Raw genomic sequence first — 24,156 nt, 5'->3', positions numbered from 1 at the left:
ACGGGAACATGTCTGGTTTACCGATATGAGCCGGAAGCAGTACTTGTTCTGCTTACAGCATGTATTGGGACCGGCAAATTCTGACTGATCGCCATACAGCGCATAACAACCCTGACATACTGTTAGTTGACAAGACGGGTCACTCCGCGTATATTATTGATGTTGCTATCCCCCATAATTCTAACATTGAACGGAAATACGTAGAGCCACGAAGGTGAACTATGAGCTACTGGTTCGGTAGCTCACAGAAATTGTTGTCTCCAGCGGGTGGTTGTAGTTCCCATAATATTGTCAGCTACAAGTATTGTACCTAAATCCCTCACGGCTTCCCTTGGTGTCCTGGGACTTTCGCACAGTCTGGTTCAAGCCTCGCAGAAGTACACCATTCTGCATATGTGCTCGATGTTGCGGAGAGTACTCGACGGATTCTCCCATTGACCCCCACTACCACCAGTGCCCCTTTAGTTTTTAAGTAGGTAAGATCGTCCGAGCCTAAATGCTTGGCACTTAGTGCTATTATTAGGTAAAATCCAGCATCTGCCGAGATTGTGATAACTCAGAAAATAATAATCGTTGGCGAAACAATTCATATTGGCTCAGGGCCTTGAAGTGGGTAAGCACTTCATTCAAGACCATAACAGTACACTACAGTGCACTGTAGGAGGCAATGTGGTCAGCATTGCGCTCGCCCGAGATTATTACCCTGATTTGACTCAGGTACTCATTCACAGCTGAGTCGACTGGTATCCGACATCCGATCACGATAACAAATCCCTCTGCCACCAGTGAGATTTGAACCGAGACCTTCCGCAATGACAGTCCAGTGCTCTAACCACTTGAGCCATTCGGACACACGGAAGATCATCAATGAAGAAAAAGAATGGAGAACAAACCAAAGATGGAAACCTGAGGCTCCAGAGATGGCCAAAAAATAGTTGGGCTGCACCTGTTAAAGAGGACACTTCTAGGCCATCAATGGAGGCAAAAGCGTTAGAGAAGTCAGTATAAGTTGCGTGCACAGCTTTCCTTTCATTCAAGGATTTAGCAATAAAGTTGGTATACTCCGATAAAGCAATTACGGTTGAGCGCCCCCTTTGAAACCCATGCCTCCCAGTAAAACATTTTGTATAAAGGAATGATAAGTACCTGTAAGTGGAAGTAAGTGGAGTTATCTAGAAAGGTACCTTCAGATAAACTTTTATTCAAACCAGGCGACTACCGGTTTTGTCCAGGGCAGAGGTAACTCATCAGACGCTGTCTCACCTCTTTTCTGCGAACAGCGTGATCGAAAACGACAACGAATTATATTCAACTTAAAACCGTTAATAGTTTAATTGAATTCAATTTAAAATCAACGAAAGCAGAGGAGAAATCTGTTATTTACATGAAAAAAAACAAAAAACTGGAAAGCAACAATTTGGACCTTTTATAATTTTGATAGTAGTAACACGATTTCCACCAACCTTGCCAGTATCATGGTTCATTTTATAGTCTATATTACTGCACATATTTGCAACATTGTAACTCACAACGCACCTAAGGGGGGTTTACGACCAATTTCTAAAAACAGATGGTAACACACTATTATCAACTTTATTTGGGCAGATATCGGAGGAGGAGGGTATTTCGGAGCCTAGACACCGTATGCAGCTTGGTGATGTTTTTTAGATATTTTGGTCAGGTAGCCTCTGAGAAGGGGTCCATGAAAGAAATTATTATTTCCCAGCCCCCGCACTCCCCCTCCTGCATGACTAAATTCGGCAATTAAATTACAAATTACAACGTAGACTAATGTTACTTACTGAATGCATGAGAGTTCAAAGTTCCCACCTTCCTACCAAATTTCGTATCAATAGAAGTAACCGTTTCTAAGAAAAGAGCGTGTGAGAGACAGACGGACAAGCGGGCGTCTAGAAAGCGTTAATTTCTGTCGCTCGGGGGAGCCTTTAATATTTGATAAATATTCCGAATAAGTGTTCCTGATTAAGGTTTTTGTGGACGAAAATAGAATTTTAAAATTGGCTAGATCAGCTGCACTACGGTAGTTTAGCCCAAAATAACAAGTTTCTACTGTAAACGAAAACCGAGTATCTAACCAGCTTACAACATAAAGTTGGCGCAAAGCAAGAAAGGAGTTTTTCTCATGAAGTCATAATGCGCTGGTTGCAAGATAAATTTTAGAGGGTTGCGGCCATTAATCTGTGAAAAGCAACTTAGTTAGGAATAGGAGATCGGCTTTGTGGAAGTTGAATTTTCAAATCGTAGGTATGGGTTGTGTGATGAATCGATTAATATGGAAATCGAACTCAAAGGGAGATTGTAAAATAAAATTGTATTCACTAAATTACTGAAAGATAAAATATTGAGAGATGTTGGAAAAACTACATCAAGAAGTTGGTTGTTATGTTATGACTGTGATAGACGTTTGGGACATGTATGTGAGATAGGAATTTTTGAACGCTGTAAGAGCTAGTAACAAGGGAATGATATGTTTGAAAAGGACGGGTAAGCAGGCAAAGGTCGACCCTTTCATCCTGACAATTGACGTCCCCACATAGTTCTATCCTCTCCTCCTGGCTGGTTCGGGTATTTACTTGAGCATCCATCCGTTGAAGAAATTGAACAAGAACATAGGAAACAAACACAGGAATTAATGAACAAAGCGCAGTTTGAAAGTGAAATGAGAGCAGTGATTGCTTCTTAGAAGCGAGTGTTTAATTGGGTAATTGGGACAATAGGAAGATGCTATTTTACGGCAATGAAGCTTATCCCAAATCAGTACATTGCAACCGATACAAAGAATTAGATACCCAATTAAAAACTCTAAATTAACCTAGCCAACCTACTGCTTTCAAACTAAGTTTCAGTGAGACAGATGAGATTATGCATAGTACACGCGAAAGATATCCGCAACTTTAACAGCTTAGTCCCTGTTAATATAATCTAATGAAGAAAAATGTGCCGACAAGAGCAACTATCCCTTTCAAAATTTTTGGGACGTCTCTAATACCTGCAATGTTAGCTGAAAAGGCACTCCAGCCAGAACGACGACGGATTCAACCCATCTAGATCATGTGAGTATGGTATTCTATGTGATCCCATAACCCGGCCTCTCTCGGACTCCTTGTTCTTAACTAATTTGGTACAAGCAAACAGACGCCCAGCGTATGCTCCACATACCTCAAAGCATCCTCGATCAATATATAGATACTTATCTAGATAGCTCACGTTAACATCTCCTAAGAGGGTCGATCGTTGATATGATGTCAAAAAAGCCGAAGGAAGTACTTTGCTGTTAGTAAAAAATGTTGGTAAAGCACAGTGGGTAGAATTGCTACTAGACAACTCTTCACGTGGTGTCTGCAGGACCGGAACATGAAATATTCTATGTAGCAGATGGTAAATTATTTGCATCCCCAAACTTAGTTGGATAACTGGATTCACGGCACTTTAAATAATGTTGATGTGGTTTTCAGTGCTCAAAAATCCTCATGCTATGAGGTAACAACCAAAATCGGAACGTAATTTGAATAATCCGATGCATGTCTTTCCATACTGCCAATCGAATAATCGTAGTTATAGTCTGGAGCAATTTTTATTGACCAATGTTTTACGCTTTAATAAAAGGACTGCAACGGTATCATTATATGCAATGTTGGTTCATACTAGCTTCTGACAAACTGAAACGGCTTTACTTCACCATCCCGAGGTTCATTTTATTATGAGATCTGATGGTCTCGCAGGGAAAAGCTATATGTCAATGGCGGTGACAAAATTACGACGTCATACGAAAATATAGTCAACGTGTCTTCTATTGTTCCCACATGAACTGTGAAATGATGTACGTGATCGTGACTGTCCGCAAAATCAATAATATACTCACCAGCCTCATTGCGTGCTCTAAAGCTTTAGCTCCATGCCACCTGCTGCCTTCTGACTTTTCGCCCACATGACTATTAAGACCATCTGCATTAACGACGACGTTGTCGACGGCCACGTTACAAGTCTTTATGTCAAGTAGCTGTCAGAAAGGGTGTTCTCGGCATTGGGTCGATCAATCTGTAGCGTGTAGGTGTGTATAGAAATGAATCGAGGGATCAGGTGAGATAATAGTGTGCTTCACCAATCGGCCATCAAATCGCTCCACTTCTTTAATAGCGAGGAACTGTTGAAAATGGCAATAATAATAATCGTTAGTGCGACAATCCAACTGGATCTGGACCTTGAAATGTGTTAGAACACTTCATTCAAGGCCGTAACGGTCAGCACTGCGCTCGCCCTTGAGTCCTACCCTAATTTGGCTCAGGTACTCATTTCCAACTGAGTCGACTAGTATCCGACATCCAGTCGAATACAAATCCCACTACTTCCAGTGAACCGCGGATTTCCGTACGACAACCTAGCACTCTAACCATTGAACCATATTAGAAAAGAGTTTATAGCCATTTTCGTCGAATTCAAGTACTTTATCGCAACTGTTGGCAGCGCAGTACAATTCTCTCAGAATAAATACCGGTATGTCTCTTCCGAAGGGCTCTTGCAAATTTCACCATCTTATCAATAAAGCCATACATACACGGATTTCTGTGACCGGGACTAATTTGTTGACGTTCTGATGCCATTAATGCATAAAGAACCGTTCTCTTTTCTTCAAAGGACTTCAGAGTCCGCCCTCCTGCATCTTTGCTCTGATGAAATTCAATGCACTTCCCTGAACCAGAAAATATTCCGACTAAATGGAAAACGAGAAAAAAAGCCACGAAATTTCAAAAACCAATATTCCCTCCTGAGAATTTCCTCAAGTCTGTAAATAAAACTTCAGCCTAGGTAATTTACAAAATGACTTCTTTATTGTACCCACCTACAATAGGAAACTTCAAGCTTAAACCAAACAGATAAACATTGTGAAATTACCCAATTTTTCGGTAAATGTAGGGAAAGGTGAGAATAAGATGCTGCGGAATAAACGGCCTACACAATCGCTGTCTATATCTTTTCAATACAGAATTGATTGGTATCCACCTTACTTGAAACTCTGCATATTCAATTGAATACTTGAACGACACGTACCTCCAAGGTAAATATGTTTTTTCCGTCTTCTCCAATTCATAAATAGGCTGTACGTGCCCAAAATAAACACTGAAAACATTTTTTTATCTTTTCCGCTGTCAAAATATGCTTATACCTTACACCTGAGTAAAGTAAGCATACCTATGCAAAAGACAACAAAATTACCCAATCAACTATAAAAATTATTGCTTTAAAGCCAATATTATGATGTTTATCTTTGGCAAATTTTTAATTAGAGCCTAAAATGTGTTGGTGGGCAAATAAAAGCTAGACAGATGGCTTTAATGTGATTTCGGGGTTAAGATGGATTATTGAAATCCCAGTTAATGCTTATTTACATTTATAGTAAGAAATGTAACGTTTAATTAAGCAGAACAAATAAATCAATTATATATGTACATTATATTTAAATTGGCTAGGACCGGGATTCAGGATTTCTTTTCGAAAGTATTCGATTCTCAGATGAAGAACGTACCGTGCTCAGAAATGTGGAATTCACTCCAAATAAGTTCGCAAACTCTCGTTTAACTTTTCCCAATTCTCAACGTCCAAAAAGTCGTAATTACACCTAAGTATAATAGTTTAGATCGCGGCGCTGAAGCTTTGTCTAGAGAAAGTAAAGGTCAATCTTTTCACATTACGTAGTAACATATTCGTATGACAGTAAATTCCAATATTTTCATTTTCGCCCATTGAATTGTATTTCGAAAGGAAATTCAAATGAAAAAAAAATCTGCCCAAAAAACTGCCCAAAACTAACGAATGTTTTATTATAAATCTTTTGCAACATACTCCAAACCGCTAACGGAGTAAATTCATTGCAGCTTAATCGGTAACCAATTTCAAAAGCAGCATAACAAATTAAATTTTTTGCTATATCCTCAAATCTTAATTAAAGACTCGAAAAAGTCTTTGCAACTTACCACTATCCATTTTCTTCGCGGTCTAATCTACGCAGCAATGTTCGATACTTTTTTGCTATTAATATTGTTTACGCGCTACCTACTCTCACTTGCAAGAAAATTTCAAAGTATGTTGCCAATAAGATTACTTTACAAAAACTAGTTAAAGAAAAGTGTTTGAAGAGAGCTCTTATTAGCAAGTATATGTGACGAAAGTGAATGAACTTGAGACTAAAATAGTATTATCTTAATTATATTCACAATTTGTCAGGAAAGTAGTAACTTATTCAATATACATACTGCTAAATGGTAATTGGACATATCCCATTACTGTTTAAGAATCACAGTTAAGGGTATATTTCCAAACAAACCGTGCGTTTTTTTAACAACATGTTATTCCTGGACATTTCAGGCTTTCAAAATCCCCTATTCGACCTTCTCATTTATGTTAGATTACATCTCGAATTTACCTAAAATTAAAGCACTTCAAACCAGCGTCTTAGAGTCTTTATCGAAGTAGGTCTTAATTGACCTAAATCTCCCCAGAGTGAAATCGTCTTTCTACAAGCATTGCCTAATGTTTGTTTACACGTTGCCGCTTTCTATCAGCTTTAATTATATATGTAATAGTTTTCCTCACTTTTGGTGATTCTGAATATGACAACTGACGATTCTTAATATATGTTAAGAACTGGGAATTGTGAAAGACGAACCGCTTTCTGTATAGTAGATAACCACTTCACAAAGGTGCGCAAACATGTGCCGTATGCGCCGGGGTCACGACCTGCAAATCATCTTTGATTCTTCATTGCCTTGATTTGAGTTGATTGAATCGTTTGATGTATGCAAGCCCCTTCCCTTTCAACATAGAATTTTTAATCGTCTTCATCCCCAATATCCTACATTCCGTCCCGATGCCATGATATTAAAATTGGACCTCCTATAGATATTTATTTTAAATTATCACCTTAACTTCATTTCCAAATTTTTACCGAAAACCTCTCAAAATTATATGTTAATTATATAGGTTTGTTGAAAACAAAACATTATTAAAATCTGCCTACTGTCTGTATGTCTGTCACACGCACTTTTCTCAGAAACTAATACACCTATTGACAAATTTGGTAGAAAGATTGAAACTATAAAATCTCACGTATGCGGTGAATTACATTGCTGCACTTTGAACTTGCAAATTTTTTTTAAACAAATGAAGGCCTCGAGGAATACTTTTCGAAACAGATACTAGTTTTGACATTCGCTGCAGTACGAGGGTCCGAAAAGCGTCAATTGCTTCAAGCACCAGTTCACAGAAACTACTCTCTCGAAAAATCTGGAAAAAATATATTTATCCATGCACATATCATGTACTCCCCGTTAATAGTAGTATATTATAATATTTTCGAAATTTGCTACAAACCCCCCTTAAGTTCATCCTAGATCCTTACCAGTAATATAGGTTTTAACATAGAGCAACATACTGGAAAGTTTGGTGGAAATCCTACTATTAGTAACACAGTTATAAAATTGCCTCTTTGGAGTCAAATTACTGTTCGTAAGAAGTACAATATCAGCACCACATCGAATTGAATATCTAGTATATTTAACCGATATACACTACGAACTAATTCGGCAAAACCTTTCATACCAGTTTCCACATTGTCTAAGAGTTAATATCATAATGCTATGTACAATACATGTCTATGCCAGCATGTGACGAGATACTATTATCCCTAATGGATTGAAGCAGGCAAGAGAGACATTTTTTTTTTTGCGGAATTTCTATGGAGTAACGGTTAATAGGGAACAATCAGTAAAAATCTCTCTCTGGGATTTTTTGAGATAAACCGCAAATGTCAAAAATCGTCAACAACAACAGTGTGTTATCTCTGGCGGTAGGAAGTGTAGCGATACCGAGGTTACGGGCCTCGCACAGGATGAAGTTGAAAACGGTGAAACCTGTAACGAAAAAGAAATAACGATTTGCGCACTTTCTCATGGAACGTGCGCTCCCTGTACAGACCGAATACTGTTCAACATCTAGCCGATACCCTGACCCGATACAAGGCTAATGTAAAAACATTGCAAAAAATGCGTTCGATTGGGACCGGTTTTTTAAAGAAAAGCCCCTACACTACATATTATAGCGCCCATCCAGTAAACCATGTGCTCGAAACCTGTCCCAGGTATGATATTAAAATCACACTTGGAGATTTTAACAGCAGGCGATTCAGGCGATACGTTGACTCCCATAGCTTATCTAAGAATATCAATGATAACGGGCTGCAGATTATTCAGTTAGCAGTATCACACGAAATGGTTGTTACAAGTACCTGGTTTGCGCGGAAAGCGGTCCACAAACATAAGTGGGCCTCTCCAGACGACACCACTCTAAAAAATTGACCACGTGCTGATTGAACGCCGCCACCTCTCAGCCTTGATAAAATGTCAGAAGATATAAGCGCGCCAATATAGACTCGGATCACTATCTCATTGGCATAGTACTCCGAGCTCGCATTACAACACCGCCTACAATTCCCTCTAGCAATCAAGTAAGAGTGAATACTGGAGCCATCCACAACGCAGCCATCCATCACACCTATAAGGGGCACATGGATGCCGCAATAACTGTAGCTAACAGATGTTCTAAAGATGAAGCATCAACAAATTATCTCCACAGCCACCTGAAGAGCGTTATCATTGGCAGCGAATCAATGCCTCACGACTGGCAACGGGTCATTATCTGTTCCATACATAAAAAGGGGAATTTCACGCAGTGCACCACTTACAGAGATATCACGTTGCTGAGTACTATCTATAAGATACTCTCCGCTGTCTTGCTAGGCCGGATAGCCCCATACGCTTAGATCAGCATTGGCCTATACTAAAGAGACTTCACTCCATGCAAATCAGCAACAGATCAGATTTTCTTTGCGGCAAGCGTTGGAAAAACTGTTGGAATATGGTCATCAGTTGCACCATCTTTCCATCGGCTTTAAAGCCGCCTGTCATACAGCATAGCGAGGGTAAAACTGCTCACGGCCTTGAAAGAATTCGGTATTCCGGAGAAATTAATAAGAATGACTAGGCTGACCCTGACCAATATGCGAGGCCAGATAAAAGCAGCAATATCACTCGCGAGACCTTTCAACGTCAACAACGGTCTAAAACGAGAGGATGTGCGAACTCTTAGCCGCGTTCGAGAGAAGAATCCTCCGTAGAATTTTTGACAACCTACATGAGGATGGAGATTCCGTAGCATACATAACAACGAAACCTATGAGCGATACCACGACCGTCTGGTCGTGGATAAAATCCGGCTCAACATTATTGATGTCATTAATCGAAAATCTTCGAAAAACCGGGAAAGTAAGCCATCCAACCAGTAGGGTACCAATACAGGTGTTGGATCAATGGGATAGTGATAGAAAATAAAAAATAATCCAGGAACACTACATCAATCGTGAGCAGTAACCGCAAAACGCAACTCTGGAAATCGATCTTCTTCAGCAACACGAAATCTTCGCTCAACCATAAGTGAATCCGGGAAAAGCAGGGAAAAGAAAGGCAACTACATTAAAATAAAACCATACCAAACAAGTAGAAAACCTGAAGCTCGGCGCTTCAAACATGAAATATTTTATATATTTGTTATATAAGAAGATTTGAATGGACATTTGCCCCATTTGTACCTAACGTAACATATATGCGTATCTTTTGTTAGAATATTACTTTAGTGTAACACTGACGTACAAAATCTTACATTTCAGTACATTTGCATAAAAGCGTCCTTGGTAATAGGTCAATATTTCTTTGTTATCAGTAGTGTGATTTCCACCAAAATTTTTACAATTTGACTATTCTAAGATGAACTTAAGAGGGTTTTGCAGACAATTTTTAAAAAGTATAGTAATATACCATTATTAAGTTCATTTGAGCAGATATTGGTATGGAAATTATTTCAGAGGCCAGACACCATATAGTCACAGCTTAATTTTTTCTTAGATTTTTGGGTTGGGTATTTTCTGAGAATGGGTCAGTGAAAGAAATGATCATTTTCCAATTCCATAAAGCCTAATATTTGCTGAAAATAAAACAGAATCAGTTTAATCAGCAAGATAAGATAAGGAAGGCAGCAACGGTAAAAAGTAAAGCTGGCGAACACATAGTTTACTCCCAACCAGCGCTTAAATAGTTGAGATGATGATCGACAGAAGGATTAACTTCAAAAACACATAAAGTGTGCAGGAACCAAAGCTTCTTCCATCACTGTGCTGATCTCGACTACCGAACATTGGTGGGCCAAGGTAAAGTCGACATCTTCTTCTTTCAAAGGTAGGTGTGCGGTATGGTAAACTGCTAGGGAAAAAATAAGCTAAAGCCACGGGGAATTAAATTACGAGTTGAATCAATACTTCACATCCATGCCTACCTACAAAGATTTGAGCAATACGATTCCTCATACTTCCTAAGATGAGTTAATATGACGAAGCATGTTGTATTTAATTGCCCCAGGTTTACTGCGCACCGGACAAGAATGGAGATTTTCGCAGATATGCGCTCATCGTCTGAATATACCCTAGAGTTCATACTAAGGTCAACGGAGGCTTGGGAACAAGACGAAAAAGTGTTGGGAACTATTCAGGAACAGCTTAGGCAGAAAGAATTGTAAAAAAGAAAGAAGGGAGAGGACCATGACGGGACTCCAACCATAAGGACTCCAACCCCGGGACGCCATGTCTTGAAGCACTTCAACGGGCAGAATGGAAGGAGAAGAAGGTGATTTTAGTGAATAGGAAAGCCTCACATAACTGTATGGCACGAACCAGCAGTAGGTTTCGAACTTTTCCACCTTTAAAAGCAAAAAAAGTGAAAGAAACAGACAGAACCAGCACCCAAATTATTTGAAGAAAAAGGAAATATCTGAGTTGATACTTCGGAGGCCACAATCGAATAACTAAGCATTACCCTATTCATAGAGCGATGAGATATCAAGCATTTGAGTCGACGCTCTAGACTCAGTTATCACTAATGTAAAAAAAAAACAAAGTGTGACTATATAATGAGATTAAATGCATCCTGTTCACACTTTTGTGGTATGCAGAGGATCCAGATATTTTCTCCTGTGGATCACGGACCCATTCTCAGAAACTACCGAACAGAAAAATCTTAGAAAAGCATCGAACTACTACGCTAAATGATACCTTCGCCTCAAATACTTTTTCTGCTAATATATGTCTATTACTACTTTTTAAAATAGTTCCTATAATCATAAGGTATGGCAATAGGCAATGGAAAAAAAAAGAAGACGAGGCAGACCCTGCCTAAGATGGAGCGATGGCGTAGGTCAGGACGGCAGACAGCTTTTAGGGATATCGAATTGGTGGACCTCGGCGCAAAACCGGGATATCAGGAGTTCCTTATTAAGGCAGGCCTAGACCGGCTACCGGTTGTTGCGCCGTTGATGATGATGGCAATAGAGCTAACATATATTGGAGAAAAGTTGTCCGTTTTCTACATCCGTAATCTAGGCAATGCCAATATCATACTAAAGAGAATCGCGTGCCATTCTAAATACGTACTCCTTACAAATAAGCTTTAAATGAAACAGTTAGATATTCTTAGAAAATTAGCTAAGTAGAAATAGCCTCTCCTTGTCGCAAACTTAATATGCATACATACCTCTAATATCAAATAAAAAAATTGTCTTACCTGCTTGGTTGATATCCCAAACAATCACACGGGCATCAAGTTCAGCAAAATTTAATGCTAAGTGTCGTCCAACGCCTCCACCTCCACCCGTAATAAGTACGACTTGTCCGGAAACATCCTGCAAAATAAAATAAAAATACTCAGTAAATTGCAGTTTGTAATTGTTCAATGGTAATAAAAATCATTGTAATAGTGTCAGTGATAACAAGGTATCAAATAAGCAGAATCACGTTTCTGGCTTAATTCTTTTGATTTTCACTGGAACCAAAGTATGTATGCTTGACAGAGGCACAATTCAAAAGGCTTTTCTGCTGTCTAATTATTTTCTTTTAAATGACGTCCCGGACCAGCCTTGAATATTAATATTATTTGATTGAAAAGACTCTGATATGTATGAATATTATCACATAAAATGAAAGAATAAGAAGTGGTACACTCATCAAATAAATCATGAAATGTTTATAAACACAACTAAGTAACAAGATAAATACTTTACTCAAAATCAGAGAAAAATAGAGAGACATTCCAACTACCTTATACGAAGAAAATAGTTCGGTATTTTTTAAAGTATTTGGCATCCACAAATTGGCACGTTTTACCATGTACTTTTTGCAGAAGAGATTATGTGATTTGCTGAATTTTATTGAGGCATAAAACCCCCATTTTTAAGTGGAAAATCATCATCTATTTGTAATTATAGTAATTTTATGAATCGTTAAACTCTTTTTAGGAAATATAAAATGTTTTTATGGGAAAGCATCCTATTATCTTCTGTGAATGATTAAATTGCATGAAAAGATGTAGATGTAAAAAGGTTGTCCTAAAGATGGCAATATTTTTTATTTAGATATACAATAGAAATAATGATGATGCTCTGCAGATATAAATTGAAATAAAGTTAGCTATTGAAACATCGATTATGATAAAAAAGGATTCGTTCTTAGGTAAGCTTTTATAATTATGTCTGATGATGCAAGTACAGTTCAGTGAAAATTTTTCTCGAGCTACAAACCATCACCGATATCAACCAAATAGAAATTCTTATTAGCTAAATAGCATTGAATAAGTACATCATACCTAGGGCCAATAATATATAATATATTTAAAAAAAATCAACGTAATCGAATTACTGATAACTTCTAAAGAAAAAAAAGTCGTAATACAAAAATAAGAAAATGATTGGAAAAATATTAGTTTCTAGTCAAGTTAAATTACTACCTCCACAAAACACATTTTAAAAGAAAGTAGTCCACCCAAGATTAGGTAAAGCAAAACGCGCTTTGACTATTTTTATTTGCTTATTACCATATCCAAAAAGGCATTCTTTAAATATTTGAGCTCTACTTGATCTGCCACTAAAAATTGGGCTTTCCTAAGCAAATTTACGAGAAACAAGATAAGTTAAGCTATATCAACCAAAGATTTAGTTTATAGGCAAATTAATTAAAACTTTCGCGTGATATTTGTAGTCTTAATCTTTTGATTTCAATGTTACATTAGCCAAAATCAAAACATTCAAATCGATTACAAATTCAAACTGCCACTCATTCTCCATCACTTGGTATTGCAAATTCCAAAGATTTTGTTTTCATTTTTTGTTTTTATGAGTTGTTGCGAGACCTTTTGACCTTTCTACATCTGGTAGTTTTATGTGTTTATCTATTTGTGAGTAATGAAATCCGAGAGCTGCAGATACTTTTAGCACACAATTCAAAGTAAATGTAATAAATCTAATCAAATAGTGGTTAATTAACATCTTGATTAAACAGTATAAATGCACATTTTCATCTGGAAGGAAAAGGTAGAGATCATGTATACCATATAGTGATTATCCATGTTCATGCTAAAGAAGCGAACAGTAGGCTTAAATATCGAATTTATTACAACGATTTTTTTTGTAAACTTCAAAAGCAACTAAATATCAAAAATTAGAACAACCAAAAGAAATAAAGAAAATTTAATTAACGAAAAGGGATATGAAATCCAAAAGACGTTTGAAGCTGAAGCTCGGAAGGAAGCCATGGGATAACTTATCGAAGTTGATGCTTAAGCAATTTCCACAAAGGTTTAACTCTGATCTGGACTCCTATGTTGGTATAATTGAAGACAAGATGCACACCAATGAAATTCATACAGGAGCAGATAAGTCGATCACAAGGGCCAAACGGCTTCGCACAGACAGGGCAAAGTTGCTGGATTGTACTGATCATTGTTCTTTCCGAACCAAGTCGACTGGATAACCACTAGCTAACGTAAGCGGCAACAACGACGACGGCCCGGCATGACATTGATTTATGATTTGGCAAACGATTCAAAATATGGTACACATCAGCTGACAGCGGTGGCATTCTGTTACCTTATCAACCTACGCGTGACCTTCCTGCTCGCATAGGCAAACACTGGGGTCATTTAAGGTGATCGCACTATCTAGCGGAGATAGCGGCTTGTAGCTGGGACTGGGACAAATTAAAATGACAAGAACACGAATAACAACAACAACAAACATGACGACACAACCGGGTATAGCCATAATTTTCAGAAGAAGCAACAACACACCAAGCTCATCGCTTCTGGCGGTTAAAATAGGAGATTTCATAATAAATCCCTTTGCAAGTTAAACCATTCACCTGCAGATAAAGTAGAATGCCCACTGCTCCAACAGCGAAGGCGACTAGAAGTGAAAAAGGTAGTGGCACTGTTTTGACTAAGAGTTCTCTCGGCCAGAAAGGAAGGACGCCATCTAACTCGAGTTCGAAAAAGGGGCCACGAGAAAAGATCACAAATTCCGAGCTGAGTGACACCCCTTCGTCCGGAATAAATGGTGGCGAACTCCCCAATCAAGTGGAAATGCAAGTCATTTTTCCGGAGAGGAAGGGCCTCATCTGAAAGATAAGAATAGAGAAAGAGAGGCTTCTCAAGAAATGCGGGGTGGTCCTACGAAAAATGAAGGCTGCCACCATCATCCAGGGAAACATCTCCATGAATGTCAAAAGAGGCATAATGGCGATGAAAGAACTGCTGGATCTTATTGCACACACAAATTGCGAAACTTCTGAAAGATAGCCAAAGAGGAGCTGACGGCGAAGCGCATTGCTAGTGCATCCCCTAATTGCACAAAACGCAATGCCCTCAGCCTACCAGAGCGGGAACAAATAATCAACAAAAGGAAGCGACAAGAAAACATCGTGGATCTGCCGACAAGGACGCAGCAAGAAGAATTCCGCGAGGTGGTAACCAAACGGGTCAAACAGCGTCGAAAAAAGAGGAAAAATTAGGAACAACAATCTAAGTTGAATAGCGACAACAGTGGCTCCACTGTAGCCAAGTTGAACGGCAACAGCAATATCAGCGCTGAAGAAAAAGGGGCAAACCACGGATTGATGAGAATCAAGCCGAAGGAAGGGAGATCTTTCGCGCGTTCATCGAAAAGTCCGCAACGACGTCAAACCAGAATACGCTGGGTAAGACGTCAAATCCCCAGTCGGCGGACTGGGCGATAAACGTATTGAGCTTGGGTCGAAGACTGGTAAGAAGAGTACATTCTGCTAAACAGTCCAGGCACGAAAACAGTAGTTTCCAGCCTAGAACCCATGTGCACCCTTGAAACAAGGGATCTGGATTGTCTCGCTAATACGAAAGGGGTGGAAGAGGTGATAAAAAGGGATTACCCGGATGTGAACAACCTTAAGGAGGGAATTACGTCTGTCAACTCTAGAGGACAAAAATTGACCATTGCCACCATCACTGAGAAGACCGCGAACCAACTTCTCCATTGCAGGAAAATGAAGATCGGGTGAATTATTTGTAGAATAAGGCAAAGAGCAGCTCCAATCCGCCGTTTTAAGTGCTGGGCATACTGACATATAGCAGGGGCTTGCAAGGGGCAGGACAAAAGCACTTTGTGTTGCAAATAGGGCGAACCCGGACACTAAGCAAAGGCTTGTGAATCTGCAAAGTGCTGTGTCCTGTGACCGCGGTCTCCAGAAACTGCCCACGACCTGATGGAGCAGATGATGCAAGAATGAAGAGCTGACTTGTTGCTTCTCAGCGAATAATATCGAGATAGGAGCTCAACATCATGATATTCCGATATATCTGGCCCTGCTGCATCTGGGCGAGAGATACGATTAACTTGTGAGTGTGGGCCTATGGTCGAGGAAAGGGCTCGTTTGGGTTCGTTGTGCGTAAGTAACGTTTTTCAGCGTTTCGTTCACACCGAGTGAATCTATGCAAGCTTTTCGGAATAGGCTCGGCGCCTTGTAGGACGAAATTAGAAACACGGAAGAGAGAATTCTAGTCGGCAGAGCCCTCGAATAGGGTATGCCTCAACCAGATTCTCGAGGCACACGGATTCTGCAGATGACTGCCAAGACAGGACTTATTGTCCTAACCACCGCAAAACCCTCTCCGACATTCCGACGCGCTGGTTGCAAAGGCACTATCCCTGACGTTACTTTTGCTACAAAGTCCTTAGTGTCAGCGGTCCAACGATGGAAGGTACTAGAAGAGTTCATGGCCAGTGATCATCAGTACACCCTGTTCTATGGAAGCACCGAAAATGTAAGAAATCGTGCGGGCACTTTTTCCTATAACCTGGTAAAATAAAGCGGCATCATGATAGACACGAAGATGAGCTTCTTCGAGCAAATTCGCAACACAGCAGACAACAGACAAAGCATTGTCGGAGGTCCCTTATCCAGCAGGCGTCGCTTATTGATGAGTGCGGTTCAGTCCATCCTCCTTTGCGATTCAGAAGTATGGGCCAACTCGCTCAGTAAAGAAATGTACTGTAAGCACCTAGCGTAAGTACAAAGACGAGAGTCTCTTCGAGTTGTGTCCGCCTATCGTACCGCCTCAGTACCAGCTGTAATGGTCATCGCGAGAGTTATTCCGGTCGGTCTCCATGCTGCCGAGCGAAGGAAATAAGGAAGCTGTCGCTTGTGAAGGGAGAGCTCGTAATCTGCGCATGGCAACAATCTTAGGAAAGAATATCGAGGGGTAATGGACCGCGCAGCTTATAAAATGCGACCGTATTACAGTCAAAAGCACGGTGAAGTTTAGGTATTACCCAACTCAGCTGCTCAGCGGACATGGGTATTGTCAATCTTTCCTAAACTTAATCCGAAAATCACCGTCGCCCGACCGCATTTATTGCAAGAACGTAGTGAATGATGCCTGTCCCACTTTTTTCTTCTACAGAAGGTGGGAGCGCCATCGCCATTACCTTTTGGAAAGGTACCTTGCGTCCCCTGACACCATCATTGAGGCCATGATGCAAAGCGAAGATACGTGGAGCCGAGTGACGTGTTCTACGCAAGGCATTGTTAGGGCGAAAAAGAGGGAGATGGATAGGAACGATGCCAGAGTAGCTGAGGCTCCCGGAATCTACGGGATTTTGCTCCTATACTGAATAAGCGTGACCTGGGGTAATGTGTCAAACAATTCCAGGTCAGAGTCCTGAACGTTCCAGAGAGGCGTTTTTGCCGGTAGTCTGTCTGAGACAGGAGTACGGCACTTTGTACGTAAATGCGTTTCACCTCTCTAACCAAAAAAAAAATCATCACATAAAGAGAGAGATTCCATCACATTGATTATATTTATATTCCCGAGTTCTGGCAAAGAATTTGCCGACTGTGTAGAAGAGAGGGGGTAATGCTACTTAAAGTTTCGTACTTAAAAAAACAGGCAAAGTAACTCACATGTTTTCGTCAACCTTACTGATTTATTTTACATTTAACTTACCTGAGCCCACCAAAAAAGTTCAGAAATATCGGCCCATGAAGAAGATTTGGATACATACATTTGGCAATCTACGCATTACAATTAATGCTTTTATTCAGTAATAGCCACTATTCTGTTCTTATCCCCCATTTCGACCCACTCTAATGGATCAGTTTCTAACAATTTAATGATTGATGGAAGTTCTGACCATTACGCAGAATACACAGACCATAGTGAAATCGATTCTAGGAAGCCAGCATACTTTAAGCTAAAGCTCGAACGTAAATCAATCTCATTTTTAAAGCCACTATACAGAAGTCACACCACGGTTAAGGCCTTAACCGAAACTCACTTTTCAATAATTTTGAAGTGCTACCAAAATTAGTATGTACTCATCTGCCTAACATAGAAGTTAAAATCATGGACAATCATTCAAAATGCTCCAATCGTCCGCAAAGAATAAAAAGATACAATCTTGCACCTAGAACCATTTCATACTTCGTGCACAATATTGAAATGAGGCTGTCAAATATTTCCTCGCGGAAACCACTGGCGAATACAAAATGACCTCGAAAACTCGATTACTGAGAACGTTAACCGAAACTGCGGACATGATTGGAATATTTAAAATAACGCGTTTTAAAAATGCGCTCAACTAACGTCATCTGTAGTTACAAAAATTGAATATCGAAAATTTCTACATTCTTAGTGGCACATGAACGCCATCATGAGCAGAAATAAAAAGCAAAAGTGCAAACACAATAGTAGATGAACTATTTATTCTCAGAGTAAAATATCTACAAACAATTACTGATTTGTGAGGAGGAACTAAAAGTGAATAAGTATCGCATTTTAGTCGATTGTTGAAATTGTTATTGTATTGCGAAGGCAGGTTACCTTTGTTGAGGAATGCGCAGATAGTTTAAATCTCCTTGGCAAACCTTCGCTACTTAGATACATAAATGGAACCAATAAAAATATTTTGTAAACTAAATGCAAAATAAAATATAATATAAGAGTACAATGGCTCTCAGAGTTATGGTATGGTAAGTTATTTCGGTAGAGTACTGCCTGCATAATTGGATTCATGTGCGAAACGTGACAAAATTCACAATTTAATTACACAGGTCTGTAACAACAAACGCTTTTCAAAAAATATTAAGAATGTGAAGCGTATAACGAGCTGAATCCATTCAATTGTTTGCTGCCACTCATACATATATTTTTTTAATTGCATTCGAACTCGGGGCAACGAAATCGCTCTACCCCACCAACCATAGTGCCGTCCTGATAAAGAGGAAAGGCTACACAGGCAGAACACCGTATGCCGGATTCAGGTAATTATACAATATTTTCGAATATTACAAATCTTCATTAATCTTTAATCTTCTCTTTCGTTGTTTTCTTCACAAATTACATAGGCATATCCATGCCGTGTGCTGACAAATGCATTTTGCACAGCGGATCGTCCCAAACAATTGCAGAATACTTAAACGCATGCTGCACTAGAATTATTGTTGTGTAGGTGCGAAGATAATTTACTAGAGGAAAGTGCAGCGAATTTTTATCTTTGGCGAGTAAAAAGAAAAATTTAGAAAAAATGATTTAGAGATCGAACGGTAATTCATCGCAGATTCACGAGGAGTGCGTAGTTAATTAAGTGCAGGAATATTTCAAGTTTAAACAACATTTCTTAGCGATCATTTTAAATTGTGCAGTGATTTTCCAAATGGATTAAAGTCCATTGATTCCACAATTGAAATTGGTCCTAATCGTCCAAATTTTTGGAAATTATCCAAAAAGAACAGTTAGAAACACGACTTGAGAATATTTTTGTGTTGTGAGATTTTCCCCGTAGAAGTGTGATAGGATAATTGTTAAGGGTTGGGTGTTGTTAAAAGAGGTTAAGGAGGTCCTAGAAATCGATTTTTTTGCCATCAATTATATACAGATATAGTGCAGGATATTCGGTCAAAGCGATTTTTCGATATTCCCAGTTATTCGGAAATTACAGTGTTCAACAGGTAAGGTGCCAGATGCCCGGTTTGATCGCCGTAATGAAGCGCAAGTTCACCGGTCCCTATAACGCCTGAATGTCTTCGGTAAAAAAGTGTAATTGTAAAAAGTAATTGTAATTGTTAAAAGTTATTAATTAACGGTCCCACTTTTCCCATTCATCCATAATTTCCACTGAACTCACACTAGATACAAGAGATATCTTCCATTATTATAGTTTGGAAATGCAAGTCTAAGACCACGCCTCCTCAAATTCTATGACAGGAGAAACATTGACTGGATGAGTGAATATTCTTTTTTAATCACGCCATGCTCTGAAGAGTTTCCCTCTCCCTCCTGCGATACTATACTTTTGTACTCTCGTAAGCCTAGCAGTAGTAAAGGTAGATCTGGTAATAAACTACTGCTAGTAGCCTAGGTTTCTGACAAAATCTTAACTGCAAGATTCCGGTTGCATGTTATGTAGAGGCGTATTTGTGACCATAACGTCAATGTTGCAGGGTTGTGAATTTATATAGCTTCTACTGCCTGTCAATCAGATATACCACATCGTGATTAGCAAAAGATTTGTGTTTATCAAGTGTTGTTCTCTAAGTTGGCTGACACCGGCCCCTAGAGCACTTGAGCAACACAACTATGTATGATTGAAAATTGATGTTGATATCCTTTTAAGACCTAACCACAAATCTTCACTGACTGCAGAAACATGGAAGTGGATTTATCGGTCGCCGTGCGAGCGAAGGCAAGCCTGACGCGATGGTGCTCCGAAACCATACCAACATTGAGAAATTCTACCAATGCTTTGGTCAGAGACCACCTATCGCGAAAAACTTATTCGTAACATTATCGAAGATTTTATAAGGGGTGTTAACGTTGAGGTCTTCATATACCATAATAACTAAATGCAAAAGTTGAAAAAGCACCGAATGAAGTTTCACTCTTCGAGAACGATATAACAAGCCACACTAATATGAGAATACGACATGCTCTTCCAAACAGAAGGGAGGCACACCAAGCAACCTGAGAGCTTGTTAAGCAGAGAACAGACTGGGTATTGTTATGGATCCTCCTGGATCAACACTATGCGGATTATTGTAAGTAGTGTCTACAGTTCTGGTTCACAGCTTCACATGCTCTGCATCGATTTCGAGAATGCGTTCAACGGCATCTACAGGAATTGCAACTGCCCTGTGCAAGAAAGTCATTCCGGCGCAAAATGTCACAAGCTCTATCAAGGCCAAATTTTGGAAAACTTTGAAAACTAAAGCCCAGTGCAACAGGGTTGCATTCTATTACCAATACATTTTCTTCTTGTTACTTGTGACGTTCTTCTTGCTGCCTTGTTCCGAGGAAGTAAAAGGGTTCAATGGACGAAGTGATCTTTCGGCAAATATTATACTTCTGACATATGGCCGCTCTCTCACCTTGGTCAAATGGCTCTAAATTTGGGGAAAACCGCAAACAGAGTCGAAATCAAGATAAACACCAAAAACATTAAGATTCTCAATTTGATGATTGATCATACTCTTCCCATTTGCATTAATAAGCATAACATAAATGGAGTTGAACAGTTATATTTATTCAGCGCCAAATGATCGTCTTTCATGGAAACAGAATGGGGAGGTCTCCATAAATGACTTCCAATCCCAAAAAGCTCTTAGTATCAATTCAACTCCCATCCCCAGGAGGTACATCTCCAACCAGATTTTTTATGATTCGGCTCAGAAACATCGCACGTCAATACCACATATCTAGATACGCGATAAAATTCGTAAAAACATATCTGTTACATCCAAACTCCTTAATCGCTGAATGAATCGGTATATAAGACTGACTAGACTGACCCTGACCAAGGCAAGGCCTAATAAAAGCACCAGGACCACTCTCAAGACCAAGTCGGTATGGATGAGGATAATCCAGCCCGGGAAGTCTACAAGGGTAACATCTGTGGTAGAAAAAGAAGAGTCTGCCTCAAAGGAAGCGATAGCATAGCCCAGAACGCCCAGCAGCTTTTAGGGATATCCAATTGGTGAATCTCCGCGCAAAATCAAGATCTCTATCGGTTGCCGGTATTGAAATCGGCGAAGAAACCTTTCTCCAAAAGAAACAATCGTGGCTATTTCTCTTTCCCTACGAGAGTATTAGCTGTCTATTCCGCAGGGAAGGTAGAGTGGTTTTCTACGCATTGCGCCGCATCTAATACACCTCCCTTCCTATTCAAAAACATATCCCTTCCCCCTCCCCGTACCACTCCTTCCATACAATGAAACTTTTCCACAGGGAGTAAAGGTGGTTTTTATAAATTGCTTATTATAAAATTCGAATAGTTTAGGCTCCTTAACCTTGGATTAAGTTAACTAGTAACATTTCTATTAGATACCGTTTATTACCTCTGCGTCCAACTAAATTAAGAAGCTTTGTAAGAACAAAATAAATATGTGAACATTTTTTTGCCGACGAGAAGGTCGTAGGAGGAGCGATAAAACCCTGGCAATCGCTTTCGGTGCCCGGGTAGCTGAGTGGTTAGAGCACAAGGCTGTCGTACGGAAGGTCGCGGTTCAAATCTCGCAGGCGGCAGTAGGATTTGTATCGTGATTTGACGTCGGATACCAGTCGACTCAGCTGTGAATGAGTACCTGAGTCAATTCAGAGTAATAATCTCGGGCGAGCGTAATGCTGCCCACATTGCCTCCTACAGTGCTCTGTAGTGTACCGTTACGGTCTTGAATGAAGTACTCTAACACACTTCAAGGCCAATATGGATTGTTGTGCCAGCGATTATTATTATTATTATTAATAGCTTTCGGTAAGAATTCAAAGGAAATGTTTGAAACTCCCGAGCAGAACGATGTTAGGTCTGTATGGCATTTTCAGTGCAATTCTGAAACCGATCGCACAAATTGGGCCCCATTTTATTACCAGCGAATTCATGAAAGTATTTAACCTAAAAGGCAAAGTTGAACCTCCTGATTTAATCAGTATAACAGAATATGTTGAGGAAAACTGAGAGGTTTAGTTCCAAACCCCTCCAAAACCAAAATATGAAGAATTGATTCCCAAGAATCCTCTGTACCAAATTAACTCAAAACTGTTTTAAACTATGGTTGGACACTCCAAAAGTGTTGTTAGTAAAATTTGGTTTTACTTTCCAGGGGGATATTGGGTGCCCCAATGTGTGCTGGGAATTCTGAGATCAAGGCTACAATTTTTTTCAAAAATCTGTCAGAATATGGTTGTCTTTGGAAGTTTAAAGGTGCAAACACATGTATGTACGTGTTTATGCGTGCATTTGAGGTGGGGGAGAGGCAAAGCCTCTGAGTACTCAGATCCTAGTAGTCCATTGTACTCGATTCCTCGTCTAACGTTAATGGATGTGATGCTACCCGCTGCGGTTAGAGCACATCAACATCAAAAATCTGATCATTTTTGAATGTCATTTGAAAGCTAACATAATGAGGCAACTTTTGTCAACTTTGCAAGTTTTTAAATTTAAAATACCGTTATAATAATGCATATTGAAATTTAGATAATAAATTGATTTCTAAATTTCTTTAAAATTTAAACAATTATATCTTCAAAGGGATGATAACCTTTGCAATTGAAAAAATATCCACTTATAGCTCAAGCTTTTTGACACTATTTACGAAAAACGCTATAACTTTGTAACGGTAAAAACTAGAGTACCAACTCCCAGGCCACTTTACCTCAAACAAATATACTATCTACCATTAAAATTTGTATCATCATAAATATAAACATACTATATCTCCACGGATTTTTTTCTGTTTATTGTACAGTTTGAATTAAATAAATAAATAAATGATTGGCGAAAAAGCATCGAATTTTATTTAACAAGACAGATCAATAGTTTTTTTCTAAACAAAAGTCTTATCTAGAACGCAGGATTGAACCACAAGAGAAAGCGTAAAAAAGGTGTCATTTCTGTGAAATGTGATGGATAATAATGATCAAATTTGGATTCAAAAGAAAAATGAAGTATATCAAGAATCATGCGATAAAGACTGATCTGAGGAAGTTCTTCTGGAAAGGCAAATCTGAGAAAAAGGTATCGACATACCATAGATACTCAAACCAGCACAAGGCATACAAAAACAGAAATGTTGATGAAAAGTAGAAGTGGTTTAATTCAATATCTAGATGTTCTTAAAGTATAAGGGGGCAAATGGTAGCATAAAAATATAAACTAGGAAGCTGATGAGACCAAACTGCGGTAATGATCATTTCACACATCAATAGGGCAGTGGTTGCTACAAGCTATTTCTCAGAAAAATGAAAATAATGGTCAAGGAGTAAGTCTTTCAGGAAAACTGGCTTTACATTTCGGATTCCTACTTATATAAAATAACAATTTAGAAAAATACCCTCCAAAATTTATTTACGTATTTCATTAGCTAATTTCCACAAATTATAATAGCAAATTTTGTCAAATAGACTAGTGTAATCAAAAAAACTGACTGGGTTATGGTTAGAAAGGGCCAAAGATAACACAATCCATTTATATTTACATTTTTGTTTATCGGTTGTATGTTGTATGTATATCAATTTTATTGATTATTTTCAATTTCTTTAATGGAATAACTGGAATTAACAATTAGAAAGTCAGGTCACCAGCAAATTCCTTTTATTTTTTTTAACGAAGCATCTGAAATGTGATTTCACCCAATTGTAACGCATTTGCATAACACAATTATATTGTAAGCAGAAATCAACAAAAAAT

General features: G+C 39.0%; 1 protein-coding gene across 1 annotated transcript in view; it reads right to left on the bottom strand.

Moving 5' to 3' along the window:
* Nucleotides 1-24,156, bottom strand: part of LOC119646848 (short-chain dehydrogenase/reductase family 16C member 6) — a 42,057-nt gene that overhangs the window by 3,309 nt on the left and 14,592 nt on the right. The window contains exon 2 of the mRNA XM_038047470.1: nucleotides 11,682-11,799. Coding sequence (XP_037903398.1) covers nucleotides 11,682-11,799 — 118 coding nt within the window. The remainder of the gene's footprint in view (nucleotides 1-11,681; nucleotides 11,800-24,156) is intronic.

This window comes from Hermetia illucens, chromosome 1, assembly GCF_905115235.1.
Source record: "Hermetia illucens chromosome 1, iHerIll2.2.curated.20191125, whole genome shotgun sequence".
Lineage (NCBI taxonomy): Eukaryota > Metazoa > Arthropoda > Insecta > Diptera > Stratiomyidae > Hermetia > Hermetia illucens.
This window is presented reverse-complemented; position numbering and strand designations above follow the sequence as displayed.